Genomic DNA, 17,544 nt, shown 5'->3' with positions numbered 1-17,544 from the left:
CTACACACACTACACACACTAATACTACACACTAATACTACACACTAATACCACACACTAATACTACACACTAATACCACACACTAATACCACACACTAATACACAGTAATACACACACTACACACTAATACTACACACTAATACTACACACTACACACACAATACTACACACTAATACACACACTACACACACAATACTACACACTAATACTACACACTAATACCACACACTAATACTACACACTAATACCACACACTAATACTACACACTAATACCACACACTAATACTACACACTAATACCACACACTAATACTACACACTAATACCACACACTAATACCACACACTAATACTACACACTAATACCACACACTAATACCACACACTAATACTACACACTAATACCACACAGTAATACTACACAGTAATACTACACACTAATACCACACACTAATACTACACACTAATACCACACAGTAATACTACACACTAATACTACACACTAATACTACACACTAATACCACACACTAATACTACACACTAATACTACACACTAATACTACACACTAATACTACACACTAATACCACACACTAATACCACACACTAATACTACACACTAATACACACAGTAATACACACACACAATACTACACACTAATACCACACACTAATACCACACACTAATACCACACACTAATACTACACACTAATACTACACACTAATACTACACACTAATACTACACACTAATACTACACACACTAATACTACACACTAATACCACACACTAATACTCACACACACTAATACACACACTAATACTACACACAATACTACACACACAATACCACACACTAATACTCACACACCAATACACACACACCACACACACTAATACACACACTATACCACACACCATACACACACTAATACCACACACTAATACACACACACTAATACTACACACTAATACTACACACTAATACACACACTAATACACACACTAATACACACACTAATACTACACACCAATACCACACACTAATACCACACACTAATACTACACACTAATACCACACACTAATACCACACACTAATACCACACACTAATACCACACACTAATACACACTAATACTACACACTAATACCACACACTAATACTACACACTAATACCACACACTAATACACAGTAATACTACACACTAATACCACACACTAATACTACACACTAATACTACACACTAATACTACACACTAATACTACACACTAATACTACACACTAATACTACACACTAATACTACACACTAATACTACACACTAATACTACACACTAATACCACACACTAATACTACACACTAATACCACACAGTAATACTACACAGTAATACTACACACTAATACTACACACTAATACCACACAGTAATACTACACACTAATACTACACACTAATACCACACACTAATACCACACACTAATACCACACACTAATACTACACACTAATACCACACAGTAATACTACACACTAATACTACACACTAATACCACACACTAATACCACACACTAATACTACACACTAGGTTCAGGTGTGTGTTCAGGTGTGTGTGTGTGTACCTGAGGCTGTGCGTGTGATGTGTGTCCTCTGTTGCCGGGAGATACTGGACAGTGGGCGTGGCTTATCTTTGATTGGGTCGTCCTGAGAGGAAGGAATCACACTCTGCGCGCACACACACACACACAGACACACACACACACACACATACAGACACACACACACACACATACAGACACACACACAAACACACAGAGACACACACACACACACACACACACACACACACACACACACAGACACACACACACACACAGAGACACACACACACACAGAGACACACACAGAGACACACACACACACACACAGAGACACACACACACAGAGACACACACACACACACACACACACACACACACACACACACAGAGACACACACACACACACACACACACACACACACACACACACACACACACACACACACACACACACACACACACACACACACACACACACACACACACACACACACACACACACACACACACACACACACACACACACACACACACAGAGACACACACACACATTAAAACCTCCATGTGTTGAGCGCCCCCCGGTGGTCGTATTAAAGTCCTGCTCGCTCTCAGTTTGTTTCTGTCGTCTGTTTGTGAAAAGCTCAACACGTTTGAACAAAGACAAAATGGCAGTTATGTTGCTTTAAATCATGAACTACAGCTCCCAGAAGGCTTTGCTTCAGGACACTGCAAATTACTTTGCAACCTTTTTAAAGCAAAAATTCACTGGTTCGTTTTCTGTCTCATTAAACTGAGTCTGCAGGTGATGGATCTGACCTGGATCTGACCTGGGCCCTGCAGGTGTCTGATGGATCTGACCTGGATCTGACCTGGATCTGACCTGGGCCCTGCAGGTGTCTGATGGATCTGACCTGGATCTGACCTGGATCTGACCTGGATCTGACCTGGGCCCTGCAGGTGTCTGATGGATCTGACCTGGATCTGACCTGGGCCCTGCAGGTGTCTGATGGATCTGACCTGGGCCCTGCAGGTGTCTGATGGATCTGACCTGGGCCCTGCAGGTGTCTGATGGATCTGACCTGGGCCTGCAGGTGTCTGATGGATCTGACCTGGATCTGACCTGGGCCCTGCAGGTGTCTGATGGATCTGACCTGGGCCCTGCAGGTGTCTGATGGATCTGACCTGGGCCCTGCAGGTGTGTGATGGATCTGACCTGGATCTGACCACTGCAGAGCAGGAGAGGAGTGTGGGAGTGTGGGGGAGGAGGGTGAGCAGGGATGAGGGCGATAGAGAGAAGCTGGCCTACCCTTCCAAGAGAGGAGGTGGAGGGAGAGGAGGAGGAGGAGGAAGAAGGCTGCAGGAGGCTCTGCTGGGAGGAGGAGGAAGAGGAGGCGTCTTTCTGCAAGAAGGCGCCGGCCGACGCCGAAGTCATGTGATAGACGTGCTCAAAGTTGGAGGGGGGAGAGATGAGGGTGTGACGGGAGGAGGAGGAGGAGGGGGAGGGAGACGGGGAGGGGGAGAGAGAGGTGACATCACCAACCTGAACATCAGGGAGGAGGAGGGGTTGAGGAAGGTGAAGGGGGGGAGAGAAGAGAGGAGGAGTCAGTGTGATGAACAGAGTTGTCGGAGGGGAGGAGGTGAGGGAGGAGAACATGCCGGCAGGAGGAGGAGGCGGTGCAGTAAGGAGGAGTTACCAGAGGGAGGTCCATGAGGACCTGCATGCCGTCTCCTGGTCCCATGTGAGCCACGTGGTTAAAGTTTGTCGGATTAGAAATCATCTTTGATCTCAGCTCAGGATCCCTCAGCATCTCCCTGCAGACACACACATTAATAACATGGGTGAGTCACTGTTTTATTTTGCTGAGTCACTGTTTTATTTTGCTGAGTCACTGTGTTTTATTTTGCTAAGTCACTGTGTTTTATTTTGCTGAGTCACTGTGTTTTATTTTGCTGAGTCACTGTGTTTTATTTTGCTGAGTCACTGTTTTATTTTGTTGAGTCACTGTGTTGTATTTTGCTGAGTCACTGTGTTTTATTTTGCTGAATCACTGTGTTTTATGAACCGCCACCTTAACGTGGTGGAGGGGTTTGAGTACCCGAATGACCCTGGGAGCTATGTTGCCTGGGGCTGTATGCCCCTGGTAGGGTCACCCATGGCAAACAGGTCCAGGGTGACGGGTCAGACCAAGAGCGGTTCAGAAGACCCTTATGGAGTATTTAAAATCAAGGCCAGTTACGTCGCCCGGATTGGCGCTACCGGGCCCCACCCTGGAGCCAGGCCTGGGGTGGGTGCCCGACGGCGAGCGCCTGGTGGCCGGGCGCCCCACGGGCCCGGCCGGGCACAGCCCGAAGGAGCGACGTGGGGCCGCCCTCCCGTGGACCCACCACCCGCAGGAGGATCCGTGAGGGGCCGGTGCAGAGAGATCTGGGCGGCAGTCGAAGGCAGGGGCTTCGCGACCAGATCTCCGGACACAGAAACTGGCTCTAGGGACATGGAATGTCACTTCGCTGGGGGGGAGGAGCCTGAGCTTGTGCGGGAGGTTGAGCGTTACCGGCTAGATATAGTCGGCCTCGCCTCCACGCACAGCCTGGGCTCTGGAACCCGTCCTGCTCGAGAGGGGCTGGTCGCTCCATTTCTCTGGCGTTGCCGGCGGGGAGAGGCGGCGGGCTGGTGTGGGCCTGCTCATAGCCCCACAGCTCAGCCGTCACGTGTTGGAGTTTACCCCAGTGAACGAGAGGGTCGCGTCCCTCCGCCTCCGGGTGGGGGACAGGTCTCTCACCGTTGTGGCGGCCTACGGGCCGAACAGCAGTGCAGAGTACCAGGCCTTCTTGGAGTCCCTGGGAGGGGTACTAGATAGTGCACCACCCGGGGACTCCGTTGTTCTACTGGGGGACTTCAACGCCCACGTGGGCAACGACAGTGACACCTGGAGAGGGGTAATCGGAAGGAACGGCCCCCCTGATCTGAACCCGAGCGGTGTTCAGTTGTTGGACTTCTGTGCTAGTTACAGTTTGTCCATAACTAACACCATGTTCAAGCACAAGGGTGTCCATCAGTGCACGTGGCACCAGGACACCTAGGCGGAGGTCGATGATCGACTTTGTTGTCGTATCATCTGACCTCCGGCCGCGTGTCTTGGACACTCGGGTGAAGAGAGGGGCGGAGCTGTCAACCGATCACCACCTGGTGGTGAGTTGGATCCGCTGGCGGGGAGGAAGCCGGACAGACTTGGCAGGCCCAAGCGTATCGTGAGGGTCTGCTGGGAACGTCTGGCGGAGCCCTCTGTCAGCAGGGTCTACAACTCACACCTCCGGAGAGCTTCTCCCAGATCCCGGGGAGGTTGGGGACATTGAGTCCGAGTGGACCATGTTTTCCACCTCCATTGTCGATGCGGCGGCTCGTAGCTGTGGTCGCAAGGTTTCTGGTGCCTGTCGCGCGGCAATCCCGAACACGGTGGTGGACGCCGGAAGTAAGGGATGCCGTCAGGCTGAAGAAGGAGTCCTATCGGGCCTTGTTGGCTCGTGGGACTCCCGAGGCAGCTGACAGGTACCGGCAGGCTAAGCGTGCTGCAGCCCGTGCGGTCACAGAGGCAAAAACTCAGGACTGGGAGAGGTTCGAGAGGCCATGGAGGAGGACTATCGGTCGGCCTCAAAGAAATTCTGGCAAACCGTCCGACGGCTCAGGAGGGGGAAGCAGTTCTTCACCAACACCTTGTGCGGTGCGGGTGGAGAGCTGTTGACCTCGACTGGGGATGTTGTCGGACGGTGGAAGGAATACTTTGAGGATCTCCTCAATCCCGCTGTCACGTCTTCCGAAGAGGAAGCGGAGGCTGGGGACCGAGAGGCGGACTCATCCATCACCCTGGCCGAAGTCACTGAGGTTGTTGGCAAGCTCCTTGGTGGCAAGGCTTCGGGGTGGATGAGATCCGTCCTGAGTATCTTAAGTCTCTGGATGTTGTGGGACTGTCTTGGCTGACACGTCTCTGCAACATCGCGTGGCGGTCTGGGACAGTGCCTCTGGACTGGCAGACCGGGGTGGTGGTCCTCTGTATAAGAAGGGGGACCGGAGGGTGTGTTCCAATCACAGAGGGATCACACTTCTCAGCCTCCCGGTAAGGTCTATTCCAGGGTACTGGAGAGGAGAATTGGTCCGATAGTCGAACCTCGGATTCAGGAGGAGCAGAGTGGTTTTCGTCCCGGTCGTGGAACACTGGACCAGCTCTATACTCTCCATCGGGTGCTCGAGGGTTCATGGGAGTTTGCCCAACCAGTCCACATGTGCTTTGTGGATCTGGAGAAGGCATTCGACCGTGTGCCCCGGGCGCTTTGTGGGGAGTGCTCTGGGAGTATGGGGTCCGGGGCCCTTTGCTAAGGGCTGTCCGGTCCCTGTATAACCGGAGCAGGAGCTGTGTTCGCATTGCTGGCAGTAAGTCAGACCTGTTCCCGGTGCATGTTGGACTCCACCAGGGCTGCCCGTTGTCACCGGTTCTGTTCATAATTTATATGGACAGAATTTCTAGGCGCAGTCAGGGGCCGGAGGGTGTCCGGTTTGGGAACCACAGGATCTCATCTCTGCTGTTTGCAGATGACGTCGTTCTGATGGCTTCTTCAAACCAGGACCTGCAGCATGCACTGGGACGGTTTGCAGCCGAGTGTGAAGCAGCTGGGATGAGAATCAGCTCTTCCAAATCTGAGGCCATGGTTCTTGACCGGAAAAAGGTGGTTTGCTCTCTTCGCGTGGGTGGGGAGTCCTTGCCCCAAGTGGAGGAGTTTAAGTATCTCGGGGTCTTGTTCACGAGTGAGGGACGGATGGAGCGTGAGATTGACAGGCGGATCGGTGCAGCGCCTGCAGTGATGCGGGCGCTGTATCGGACCGTTGTGGTAAAGAAGGAGCTGAGTCGAAAGACAAAGCTCTCGATTTACCGGTCAATCTACACGCCTGCCCTCACCTATGGTCATGAGCTTTGGGTAGTGACCGAAAGGACAAGATCGCGGATACAAGCGGCCGAAATGGGCTTCCTCCGCCCGAGTGGCTGGGCGCTCCCTTAGAGATAGGGTGAGGAGCTCAGTCACACGGGGAGCTCGAGTAGAGCCGCTGCTCCTCCACGTCCGAGAGGAGCCAGCTGAGGTGGCTAGGGCATCTGATCCGGATGCCTCCTGGACGCCTCCCGGGAGGTGTTCTGGGCATGTCCCACCGGGGCGGCCCCGGGAAGACCCAGGACACGCTGGAGGGACTATGTCTCTCGGCTGGCCTGGGAACGCCTCGGGATCCCCCCGGAGGAGCTGGAGGAAGTGTCTGGGGCGAAGGAAGTCTGGGAGTCCCTGCTTAGACTGCTGCCCCCGCGACCCGGCCCCGGATAAGCGGAAGAAGATGGATGGATGGATGGATGGACTGTGTTTTATTTTGTTGAGTCACTGTGTTGTATTTTGTTGAGTCACTGTGTTGTATTTTGTTGAGTCACTGTTTTATTTTGCTGAGTCACTGTGTTTTATTTTGCTGAGTCACTGTGTTTTATTTTGTTGAGTCAGTTTTATTTTGTTGAGTCACTGTTTTATTTTGTTGAGTCACTGTGTTGTATTTTGCTGAGTCAATGTGTTGTATTTTGCTGAGTCACTGTTTTATTTTGCTGAGTCACTGTTTTATTTTGCTGAGTCACTGTGTTGTATTTTGTTGAGTGACTTATTTTGCAGAGTCACTGTGTTTTATTTTGTTGAGTCACTGTTTTATTTTGCTGAGTCACTGTGTTTTATTTTGTTTAGTGACTTATTTTGCTGAGTCACTGTGTTTTATTTTGTTGAGTCACTGTGTTTTATTTTGCTGAGTCACCTCCTCTGCTGAAGTCGCTCCTCCTCAGGAACCTTAAAGAGGAACTTCCTCTTGCTGCGAGTTCGAACCATCAGCTTCCTGCTGTGGTCCGACGTCTCCGGGATGGTGAGTTCTCCCTCTGAGGACAGACAGGTAGACAGACAGGTAGAGAGACAGACAGGTAGACAGACAGACAGGTAGAGAGACAGACAGGTAGAGAGACAGACAGGTAGAGGCTGGTTAGCTTCAGGCTGGTATTGAGTTAAGCTAGTGTTACAGTGTCTAGGTGTGTCTGGTTGTTACCTGATGAGGTGTTGCTGAAGTAAATCAGACGAGGTGGTTCTGAACTCAGCAGGTTTAACGTCCCTTCAACATTCAGAGGTCTGATCTGAGGACAGAGACAGAGACAGAGACGTGATTGGCTGGTTCTAAACTGTGAGTGGCTGTTTGCTGAGCTGCGATTGGCTGGTTCCGGGCAGTGCTGAGCTGCGATTGGTTACCTTGCGGAGGGAGACGGTCTGAACCCACTCTGTGGTGTTAATATCGTAGACGTCGACCCCGTATTCACTGTAGACCGTCAGATGGGACGAGTTAGAGCCTGGAGAGAGAGACAGGTGTTTATCAATAACCTGTCAATATTGATTAATGCCTTCATAGTATGAAGACTTGTCACTCAGCTCATCACAGACTGAAACATCACAATAAAACACTGCAGGTACCAGGTACAAGCGCCAACAGTGCAGGGATAACACCTAAATACTTGTGTCTCCTGTAAGCTACAGGTGTAAATGTAACGAGAGACACCCAGCTGCACCTGAGAACTCACCCGACAACCAGCTGCACCTGTATAAACTCACCCTGACAACCAGCTGCACCTGTCTGAACTCACCTGACAACCAGCTGCACCTGTCTGAACTCACCCGACAACCAGCTGCACCTGTCTGAACTCACCCTGACAACCAGCTGCACCTGTCTGAACTCACCTGACAACCAGCTGCACCTGTCTGAACTCACCCTGACAACCAGCTGCACCTGTCTGAACTCACCTGACAACCAGCTGCACCTGTCTGAACTCACCTGACAACCAGCTGCACCTGTCTGAACTCACCCTGACAACCAGCTGCACCTGTCTGAACTCACCCGACAACCAGCTGCACCTGTATGAACTCACCTGACAACCAGCTGCACCTGTCTGAACTCACCCGACAACCAGCTGCACCTGTCTGAACTGTTTTACATCAACCTTCAGTTCCATAACGACACTGTAAGTGCTAGTATTACTGACGTACTGCATGCGAGCGGCGTGGCAGGCCACATCAGCTCCTGGGTTCGGGACCGGCGGCCCTGTCCGTCCACGTAGATGCCGATATGGCTGAAGCAGAGCAGCAGCTCGTTGGGTCCCACCTCCAGGGCGTGCAGGGCGTCCAGAGGCTGCTGGGCCAGGAAGGCCAGCGACGGGTCGGCCGGGCTCACCAGGCTGATGGGGGACGACTCCCCCTGCAGGGCCAGCAGAGCGAAGCCCGAAGGATAACCGACACACAGCCGCTCCCTCACCATACCCAACCACTGCACCACACCTGGACTCTGCACCTCCCACAGCTTCTTATGGTGGGGCTTCGCTCGAGTGATCTCGTAGCACAGGACCTGGAGACAGACAAAAACAGAACCAGAGCATTAGAACAGGAACAGAACCACAACCACAGTGAGGGGGTGGTGGTTTTTATGTAAATCTCCGGGTGTACTGTCTGGTTCTTTTGTTCAGTTTTCTGACCTGACGTTTGACAGCGGCCAGCAGGCAGGCGGGGCCTCCGGGTCGGAGCACCCCTGTAGTCAGAGCCTGGCAGCCTTTGGTCTCCGTCAGCTTGATGTCTAAGGCAGACTCGGCGCCCTCCAGTGCCCCCCAGGCGTGAAGGTGAACCTGACGGTTCCGACCGCAGAGCAGAGCGATGATCTTCTCCTTGGGGATCAAATCGATCTGATAAACCTTCTTACTGTCTACTGCTCGCACGATCACTGGAGAGAGAGACAGATGGATAACAGATCCAGGTAAAGACTTCTTCTTCCGTGCGCCGGTCATTGTTTACAGTCTGATTAGCGATCTCGGAGCCCGTCGGCTATCGTCTGACGACCATTTGAATGCAGATCAATAAAAAAAATAAAAACTTCTAGGGTTTCGAGACTGATAAAAAGCTAAATCGTTGTCCGACGATAGCCGATGGGTTCCGAGACTGAATTTCGACCAAAGCGTTCCGCCTCTTTTCTCCACCTGCATGCAACCAAAGCGAACGGTATTGGTCAATACTACTCGGATTACAAACGGAAATCAGAACACTTCCGATACCAAAATCTGGTCCCTAGCATACAGATTCTGCATTCATATGCAGATATCGGTATATAGAGATCAGTCATCTATTGAATATCAACTGTCTGCCTCACCGTCTCTGGTGACCTCGACCACGAACAGTCCGTCTTCTGTTCCCAGGACGATCCTCTCCCGATCTACCGAGAAAACGCGTTTGAAAATCATCAGTAAGACCAAACTAATCAAATCAAATAAGACATTAATGAGACTATCTACTGTAAATACTGTATTATCAAAATGGGATCAAACCCCCCCCCCCAAAAAAAACTTCCCTTGCCAAAACCTTTTTCAGGACCCACTAAAACCTTCACCAACACTTCACTTCTCTAAACTCCCCTTAGCAAACCTAAACGTTTATCAAGATGACAACGAGGATCAAGCGTAAAAACAAGAATCAGAGCAGCAGAGTCCTTCACTCTGTCAGCGCTCAGTCTGTCAGTCGTACTTAGTAAAAGTTACTGACCGAGCACAGCGGCGGACAGCGTGGTCTTGATGATGGGCAGCGAGGCATCATAGGCCTCGTGCAGGACGTGGACCTGCTGGTTCTTCAGCTGGTTCTTGGTCAGGATGCTCTGTAGACTCTCCAGGATCCTGACCCACCTCCTCTTCTCCACTTCGCTCTCGGCCAGCACCAGCAGAGACACTGAGGAGAGCTGCGAGATCAGCTGCGATGACGTCACCTGATCAAAAACAACAATAAGGGTCCGAACACATGGAGGTCAGACAGTGAGGGGTCATAGGGGCTGGGGTCTCCTACCCTGAAGATGCAGGGGATGTCCTTCCTGGTGGCATGGATCACATCTGATGCCAAGACAGAGCTGACGGAAAACTCCTCATCTCTAACGCACACAAGAACATGTTTCCCATATCAATATACTTTACGAGACAATCAAGGAAATTAATTAAAAATCACAAAATAATCAAACGGAAAACCTCCTCAAAAATACCCAACTCCTCTCAAAACACCCGAATCTTTTCAAGACTACCCAACCCTTCTTAAGACTACCTGAACCTTCTCAGGACTACCCAACCCTTCTTAAGACTACCTGAACCTTCTCAGGACTACCCAACCCTTCTTAAGACTACCTGAACCTTCTCAGGACTACCCAAATCTTCTCAAAACTACCAGAACCTTTTCAAAGACCCTGAATTTCCTAAGAAGTCCCCAGACTGCCGACTGTGTGAGCAGACAGACAGGTGTTACCGGAGATCCAGCACCAGACTGGCCATCACCCCTGGCTGGGTGGACTTTCCCTCTGGGATGTCGTAGAGAAACAGTTTACAATCAGAGACCACGGCGAAAGCTCGCTGCCAGCCCTTCTTCACCCCGCTGGGCTTTGGGATCTGACAGAAAGACAACAACATGTGAAACTGGTCCAGTGGAACTACAGTACAACTACTGTGTCAGTACTGTGTCAGTACTGTGTCAGTACTCCATCACTTACCCTGACGTAGCCCTTGTAGGCGGTGCCGATGCCTCTCTGGACGTCAATGCCCTGCGGCCTCTTGGCCTGCTCTGCTGGGATCGGACAGACCAGGGGGGCATGGTCTTTACAGGACACGTGGCAGATGAAGGAACACACTAAAGAGAGTCAGACAGAGAGAGAGACTGAGAAACCATCTCTTTATATATAATCTATGTATGACAGCTGACAGCAGCAGACAGGTGACAGCAGACAGGTGACAGGAAGTGTGTCGGCGTGGAGTCCGGCCTCCACGAGCCTCCAGACCAGCTTCAGGGCTGCTGGAGTCTGAGGAGCTCTGCTGGAGGACGAGCGCCTCCTCCACCAGCTGCTCCCTCAGTTATATATCCAGCCTTTATTAAGCAGCTCGTCTCTGAGGTCAGACACACCTGAGTGCAGCAGGTAGAGACACCAGCTGAAGGACAGACAGCAGCAGAGACAGACGTCCCCACGCAGATCTGAAGGTTTATATTAAACCATCTGGTCTGATGGAGACGCTGCTGCAGAGCGCTGTCTGACACGCTACAACATCTCCAAGCAAGCTGATGAGCATCTTTTACCTGGAGGCTAAAGTGACTATTAGCATTTGTCGTGTGCAGATTAGTGAGATTGTGTACCTTCACAGGCGTATCCCTGTCTGAGCAGTCCCACCATCAGTGAGGTGCAGTGTGTGCACTGAGTCGGACCGGAGAAAGTCTTGATGCTCAGCTGGTGAGCTTTGGGCTGTAAACACACACATAATGTTTATTATGAAACTTTACCAAAGGAAAAATAAATGTATTAAAGTCACATTACGTCCTTGTTCAGACTGCCAGTCCAAATCCGTTTTTTGGCACATCAGATTGATTTTAGAAAGTCTGGACGGCAAAAAAAACGCATGATTTTTGCAAATCGGATCCAATCCACGTTTGGAGGTGGTTTGAAATGCGATTCCAATCAAATTTCTACAGATGTGTCTCAGTCTGGACGCTCAAATCGGATTTCAAAGAGTCTTTTGCGTCGCTCGCAACGCGACACACAGTGAGTGACAGAAGTGCATCAGAGCGGCTGATCTGATTCGAGATACAAATCTGATTTGCCTGCAGTCTGAACAAAGCCTTATTAACTCCACTCATCTCTCTGGACTACAGTGTTTCTGTTAATAGATTGTTTAAATCTGATTTATTATTCCTACCCCCCCCACAGGTAACGTCCCACCTGGGGAAACAGTAGCGTACCTTTGGTGTGGTCAGTGCTGAGCTCTGGTAGGTGGGGGAGGGGCTCGCTGGGACTGACACCGCTTTAACTTCCTGTTGACACAAACAGGACAAGACTCAGGACAGGTAAAGGAACACTTTTATAAGAGTCAGTAATTAAAAACACTAGATTTACAGACATGGACAATCAGTGTTTGTGACTGACCTCATGTTCGGAGGTGGTGGAGGGTGACGGGGGCGTGGTCTCAGATTTCTGGGGGGTGGAGTCTATGTCTGTCGTCTGCAGGTCAAAGAGAAGAAAGATAAGTAGCCGGCTGTGTCGGGTTACTGAAGCATGGGTTTACTAAGCCTACTCAAACTGCTAACGTGATCCTTACAGAAGAACCAGAAACACGAAAACCAAAAAGACAAATTTAAATAAATTATATACATATTTTCATTCTGTTAATGTCTTTTTATTTATTGAAGTGTCACAGTTAAGGAAGGCTGTGTTAAGTTGCGTTAAATTGCCTTTTTCGTATTGTTTTTACACAAGTTTACATTTTGGCCACCAACAATGTACTTTGGCCACCAAAGTCAGAGACCAAGGCTCTGACTGCAGCAAAGGCGGGGCCTATCCGTATGGGCGGGGCCTATCCATATGGGCGGGGCTTCTTGTGCAGTCAGTGCATCCTGTAACATCTAACAGAGCCTGAGGATGTAAATATCATTGACAATAAAAGGCATTCTACTCTAAATACATATGGCTCTGTATTTAGGTCATATGGTAACATCTGAGCAAGTTTCTTTCACTGAAGAAGGCCATGGGATATGGCTGAAAGCTCTGGGAATAGGTAAGTTAGTGAACCTTGTGTTTAGAATATTTTACCACACTGAGGTTCCTGTGAGCCAACATAAAAACTGTGATGAGGTCATAGGTAGACATGGTTTCTTATTCAATAGTGTTTCCATCCTTTTTGGCTTTTGACCCCTTTTAACAAATTGATGTCGAATAGCAATCAGTTAGTTCCAGGTCACCATTAGTTTGGACACCAGCTGTGAGCAGCTTAAAAGTCCAAACCTTCATAAACTGTTTAATTTGTAGGATCTTTAGAGGTCAAAGTATCCACTATTTTACATTTGAAAAACAGAAATATGTTTTATTTTCTTTGTCATCCATTTAATCATCATCTGAACCCTCAGACCCCTTTGGGGGGTCCAGACCAGGTGGAAAACCACTGTAATGAGGGTTCACAAGGAAAAAGGTTGGAAACGTCTGAGCAGCGTCTGATAGGAGGAACAGATAGACAGGTGAGACAGACAGACAGGTAGGTGACTCACTCTGAAGGTGAGGTCAGGAGCCAGAGGAGACGTGTTGAAATATTCAAAGATGGAGTCCTGGAAGTCTGGAAGCTTCAGACCTGCAGAGAGACAGAAAACGTCGGCCAGGTTAATATCTCAGTCTCGTTGTCCACCTGCTGGAGACGGAGGAGGTCTTGATGTGGCTGCTGAAGCTCACATCATTTCTAACTTTTGTCTTTAAAGCTCTGGAATCACGCTGACTGTCTTTCCTTCAAGAGTCTTTAATTAAAGGACATTTAATTGAATCCAGTTATTTCTTTGCTCTCAGCACCGGCAAGTTGAGTCTAATGGGCCGTAGTCAGCTGGTGAAAGAGCGAAATAAACCCTGGTGTCGTCTTAAGGAGGGATCCAGTGCAGGTGGAATAACAGAGGCCCATGAATTGAACCCTTAGGGACTCCAGGTGGTCTCACCTTTGTCAGAGCGAGAGCGACTCTCCTCCATGTCTTTCTTCAGACCCTCCATCTGCTCCCCCATCTCCCTACTCCTCTCCTCCGACTCCTTCAGCTTACTGCAGACAGACAGTCAAGGTAAGGAGACAAACAGGTAAGGAGAGTCAGGTAAGGAGAGAGAGACATAAGGTTTTTTGTCTGTGTGTGACCTCTGACCTCTCCAGGTTGATGTTGGCAGCTTTGACTTTGCGCAGCTCCTCCTGAACCAGCTGTTTGGCTCTGATCTCAGCGTCCAGAGCCGACTGAAGCTCCAGTCGAGCCGACATGTCCAACTTCTGACTGCGACGCACCTTCCACAGGGGGTCCTGCGGGGGCGGGGGGACGCAGGGAGACAGACAGAGACACGGTCAGCTTTTGTATATGTGGACGCCACAAACAGCCCATGAACGCACAGCGGTATCTGATACTGTGTGACCTCCTGATGAATGATGGTAAATGGCTGCATTTATATAGCGCTTCTATCCAAAGCATTCGCCCATCCACACACACTAACACGCCGATGGCAGCGAGCTGCCGCGCAGGGTGCTGCTCTGACCATCGGGAGCAATTTTTGGGTTCAGTGTTTTGCCCAAGGACACTTCGACATGTGGACAGGAAGAGGTGGGGATCGAACGCAGTGATCAGTGGACGCCCCTCTCTACTTCCTGAGCCGCCCGTGATGTCACTGATGTTACTAGTAAGCTCCCTACAAGGATGCCTGGAACCCTGGGGCACTCTCAAGGACCGCTTGAGCTCCCTCAAGGACTATTGGGACCTAAACTACCTAAAGGACCCCAAATTCATTCTTAAGACCCCGCAATAAAGTAATTATGGTGACGGGCCTACTCTCAAGTACATTTGGAACTACCTCAAGGTCCCCCTCAAATCCCTTCTAAGACCAAATGATTGCCATCAAGACTATTCCAATCCTTTGAGGACCCCTGGGACTCCCTCTAGGACCCCTCGAATACCCTAAAGATCCCTTAAGATCCAACTAAAAACTCTCTTCTGTATCATCATCATCTATGAGAACCCCCTCAGGGTCTACTGGGACCCCTCAGAAAACCCCTGGATTACTCTAAAGGTCATCTTAACTACCTCAAGGACCCCAGAAATCTCTTTAAGACCCCCATGATTGCCCTGACTACTGCAATTCTTTATGGACCCCTGGAACACCCTCAATGACATCTCGAATGCCATTTAGATCCAACTCAAAACGCTGCTCCTGCCACAAGTATTGGAAGCCATAAATGAATCCTGGAACACTCTTAAAGACGTCTGGAAAGAACCTCAAGAACCCCTCAAATCCCTTTTAAGACCCCGATTAATTTCCCTTAAAGAATACTGCAATCCTTCCCTGAAATGCTGTCTAGGACCCCTGGAACTCCCTTAGGAACCGATAACATTGTTCTCCAGGACACCCACAACCCAAAAGGAGTCCTGAAACTCTCTCACGGACCCCTTGGCCCCAACAACATTCCTGTGTCAGGGACTATTAGGACCCCTAAAAAACCTGGTTCACTCAAGGAAGTCTGGAACTACCTCAAGAACCCTACAAATCCCTTTTAACACCCCATTTCCCTCAAAGACTACTGTAATTCTCCAAGATCCCTGGAATTCCTTCAAGGACTCTGAGGACCCTGAAACTCCCCCAAAGCACTGTGTGACCCCCTTAACAACCCTGACATTCTTCGAGGACCCCCTGAAATAATTCAAGAACCCTTAAAATCCTCTGTTACTATTTGAATCCCCCAAAAGGACCACTAAAACCTGGAAGAGTCTCAAGGACCCTGGAATTCACTGAAGGACCCCTGGAAGTCCTTGTAGCCCATTTTGGGTTTGAGTGACAGACATGCAAGCCAATAGCCATGCGAGCTTCTTAGGCCCCCACCCATAATGAGTGAATCCTGATTGGCTGGAAGCAGTGACTGACACACTCACCCTCCTGTCTCCATCAATAGGAGGCCAGGGCTTCTTAGGAGGCGTGGCCACTCCTGACTCAGGCTACGACAGCAGATTAAGAGAAATATCAACACACGGCAACACAGACAGGTACTACTGACACAAGAGACACAGCTACAGATCAAACAAACAGAAGTACAGACACAAACACAGACATGGAAGACAGATGAGACGGACTGAAAAAAAGAGAAGTACAGACCAAAGTACAAACACAACTACAGACAGAACATACAAGTACAGACACAACTGAAGCCAAACAGACAGAACTACAGACAGAACTACAGACAGAAGAGCAGACAGTACAGTTAACCCAACATGCATCACACAGGTACTACAGACACGAATACAGACAGAACAGTAGTAGAAGTAGAGACGAGTACAGAAGGAACAGACACAAGAGACAGAACCACAGACAGTACAGACAAAACAACAGACAGATCAGTCTCTGTATGTGTGATGTCCTGTTTACAGATGTTTTACTTTAACAACACTTTTTAAAGTGTACAGACCTGAACAGGTGGAACAACACAAACTGTAAACAGTGGGCGGGGTCTCTGTTTACCTCACCTGAAGATAGGGGCAGGTAAACAACACTTCCTCCTTCTATTTCACAGTAAAAGTATTACAGCGGTTTGGGGGGAAACACCTCCTTTAGAACAATAATCAAATTATCAGACTTTCATGTCAGACAGAAATGTATTTATGTGAAGCTTCGGACTCTTCATTGTTTTCCACAACATTTTTGGCCTTTTCTCAAAGAATTCCAGGCTCTCCAGGTTTTCAAGGACTATGGGATCTCTGGTCTTGCTACTCTGTCCTGAACTGGTTCCATACTGGTTCTGTGTGTATAAGTGTGTGTTGTTAGTGTGTGCGTTACCAGAGGTCTTGTTCCCAGACTGGAGCTGCGCAGGGTTTCCAGCTCCTCCGTCATCTTGGTGGCCAGAGCCTGAAGGTAACCTCGAGCATCCTTCTCATCACTCACCCTGAACACACACACACACACACACACACACACACACACGTTAAATAAAGAGCGCCCCCGGTGGGCGACCACAGAATCACATGTTCAGACAGCGGGACTCACCACTGGATGATCTCTGCGATCTGAGCCTCCCAGTGAGCCACGCTCTCCTTCTTAGACGACAAGTCCTGAAGATCGTCCTCCAGCTGACGGTTCTGAGCCGTCAGCTTGTCCACAAACGAACACAGCTGAGAGGACCACCAGAGGAGGGCCGTTACTAACTGAGCATGTGCAGTCACAGGAGCAGCACCTTTATTTTGACTGACTGGTCCCATATGGGCTTACAAGACACTAGACACCAGGATGATCACATGACAAATCATTTACAGTTCCACAGATTTAAACCGAGAGCAAGACTCAAA

At 49.6% G+C, this 17,544-nt stretch overlaps 1 protein-coding gene and 1 long non-coding RNA gene across 2 annotated transcripts in view; one reads left to right on the top strand and one right to left on the bottom strand.

Annotated features, from left to right (window-relative positions):
* The window catches only part of cdc42bpb (CDC42 binding protein kinase beta (DMPK-like)), a 59,532-nt gene that overhangs the window by 3,821 nt on the left and 38,167 nt on the right, over positions 1-17,544 (bottom strand). Inside the window, 21 exon segments of the mRNA XM_044168269.1 lie at positions 1,624-1,726; positions 2,909-3,142; positions 3,297-3,414; positions 7,430-7,547; positions 7,712-7,796; positions 7,909-8,006; positions 8,698-9,052; positions 9,180-9,421; positions 9,845-9,907; positions 10,234-10,450; positions 10,528-10,609; positions 10,975-11,114; positions 11,216-11,352; positions 11,851-11,956; positions 12,451-12,522; positions 12,635-12,709; positions 13,750-13,829; positions 14,182-14,279; positions 14,377-14,525; positions 17,039-17,144; positions 17,246-17,370. Coding sequence (XP_044024204.1) covers positions 1,624-1,726; positions 2,909-3,142; positions 3,297-3,414; positions 7,430-7,547; positions 7,712-7,796; positions 7,909-8,006; positions 8,698-9,052; positions 9,180-9,421; positions 9,845-9,907; positions 10,234-10,450; positions 10,528-10,609; positions 10,975-11,114; positions 11,216-11,352; positions 11,851-11,956; positions 12,451-12,522; positions 12,635-12,709; positions 13,750-13,829; positions 14,182-14,279; positions 14,377-14,525; positions 17,039-17,144; positions 17,246-17,370 — 2,803 coding nt within the window.
* Positions 2,370-2,787, top strand: LOC122862703. The gene is made up of 3 exons (XR_006374833.1): positions 2,370-2,442; positions 2,496-2,632; positions 2,694-2,787. It is a non-coding gene; the product is annotated as an uncharacterized LOC122862703 (long non-coding RNA).

This window comes from Siniperca chuatsi, linkage group LG16 (assembly GCF_020085105.1).
Source record: "Siniperca chuatsi isolate FFG_IHB_CAS linkage group LG16, ASM2008510v1, whole genome shotgun sequence".
Classification (NCBI taxonomy): Eukaryota; Metazoa; Chordata; class Actinopteri; order Centrarchiformes; family Sinipercidae; genus Siniperca; species Siniperca chuatsi.
Note: the sequence above shows the minus strand (reverse complement) of the source record. Positions and strands in the feature narration are given on the sequence as shown.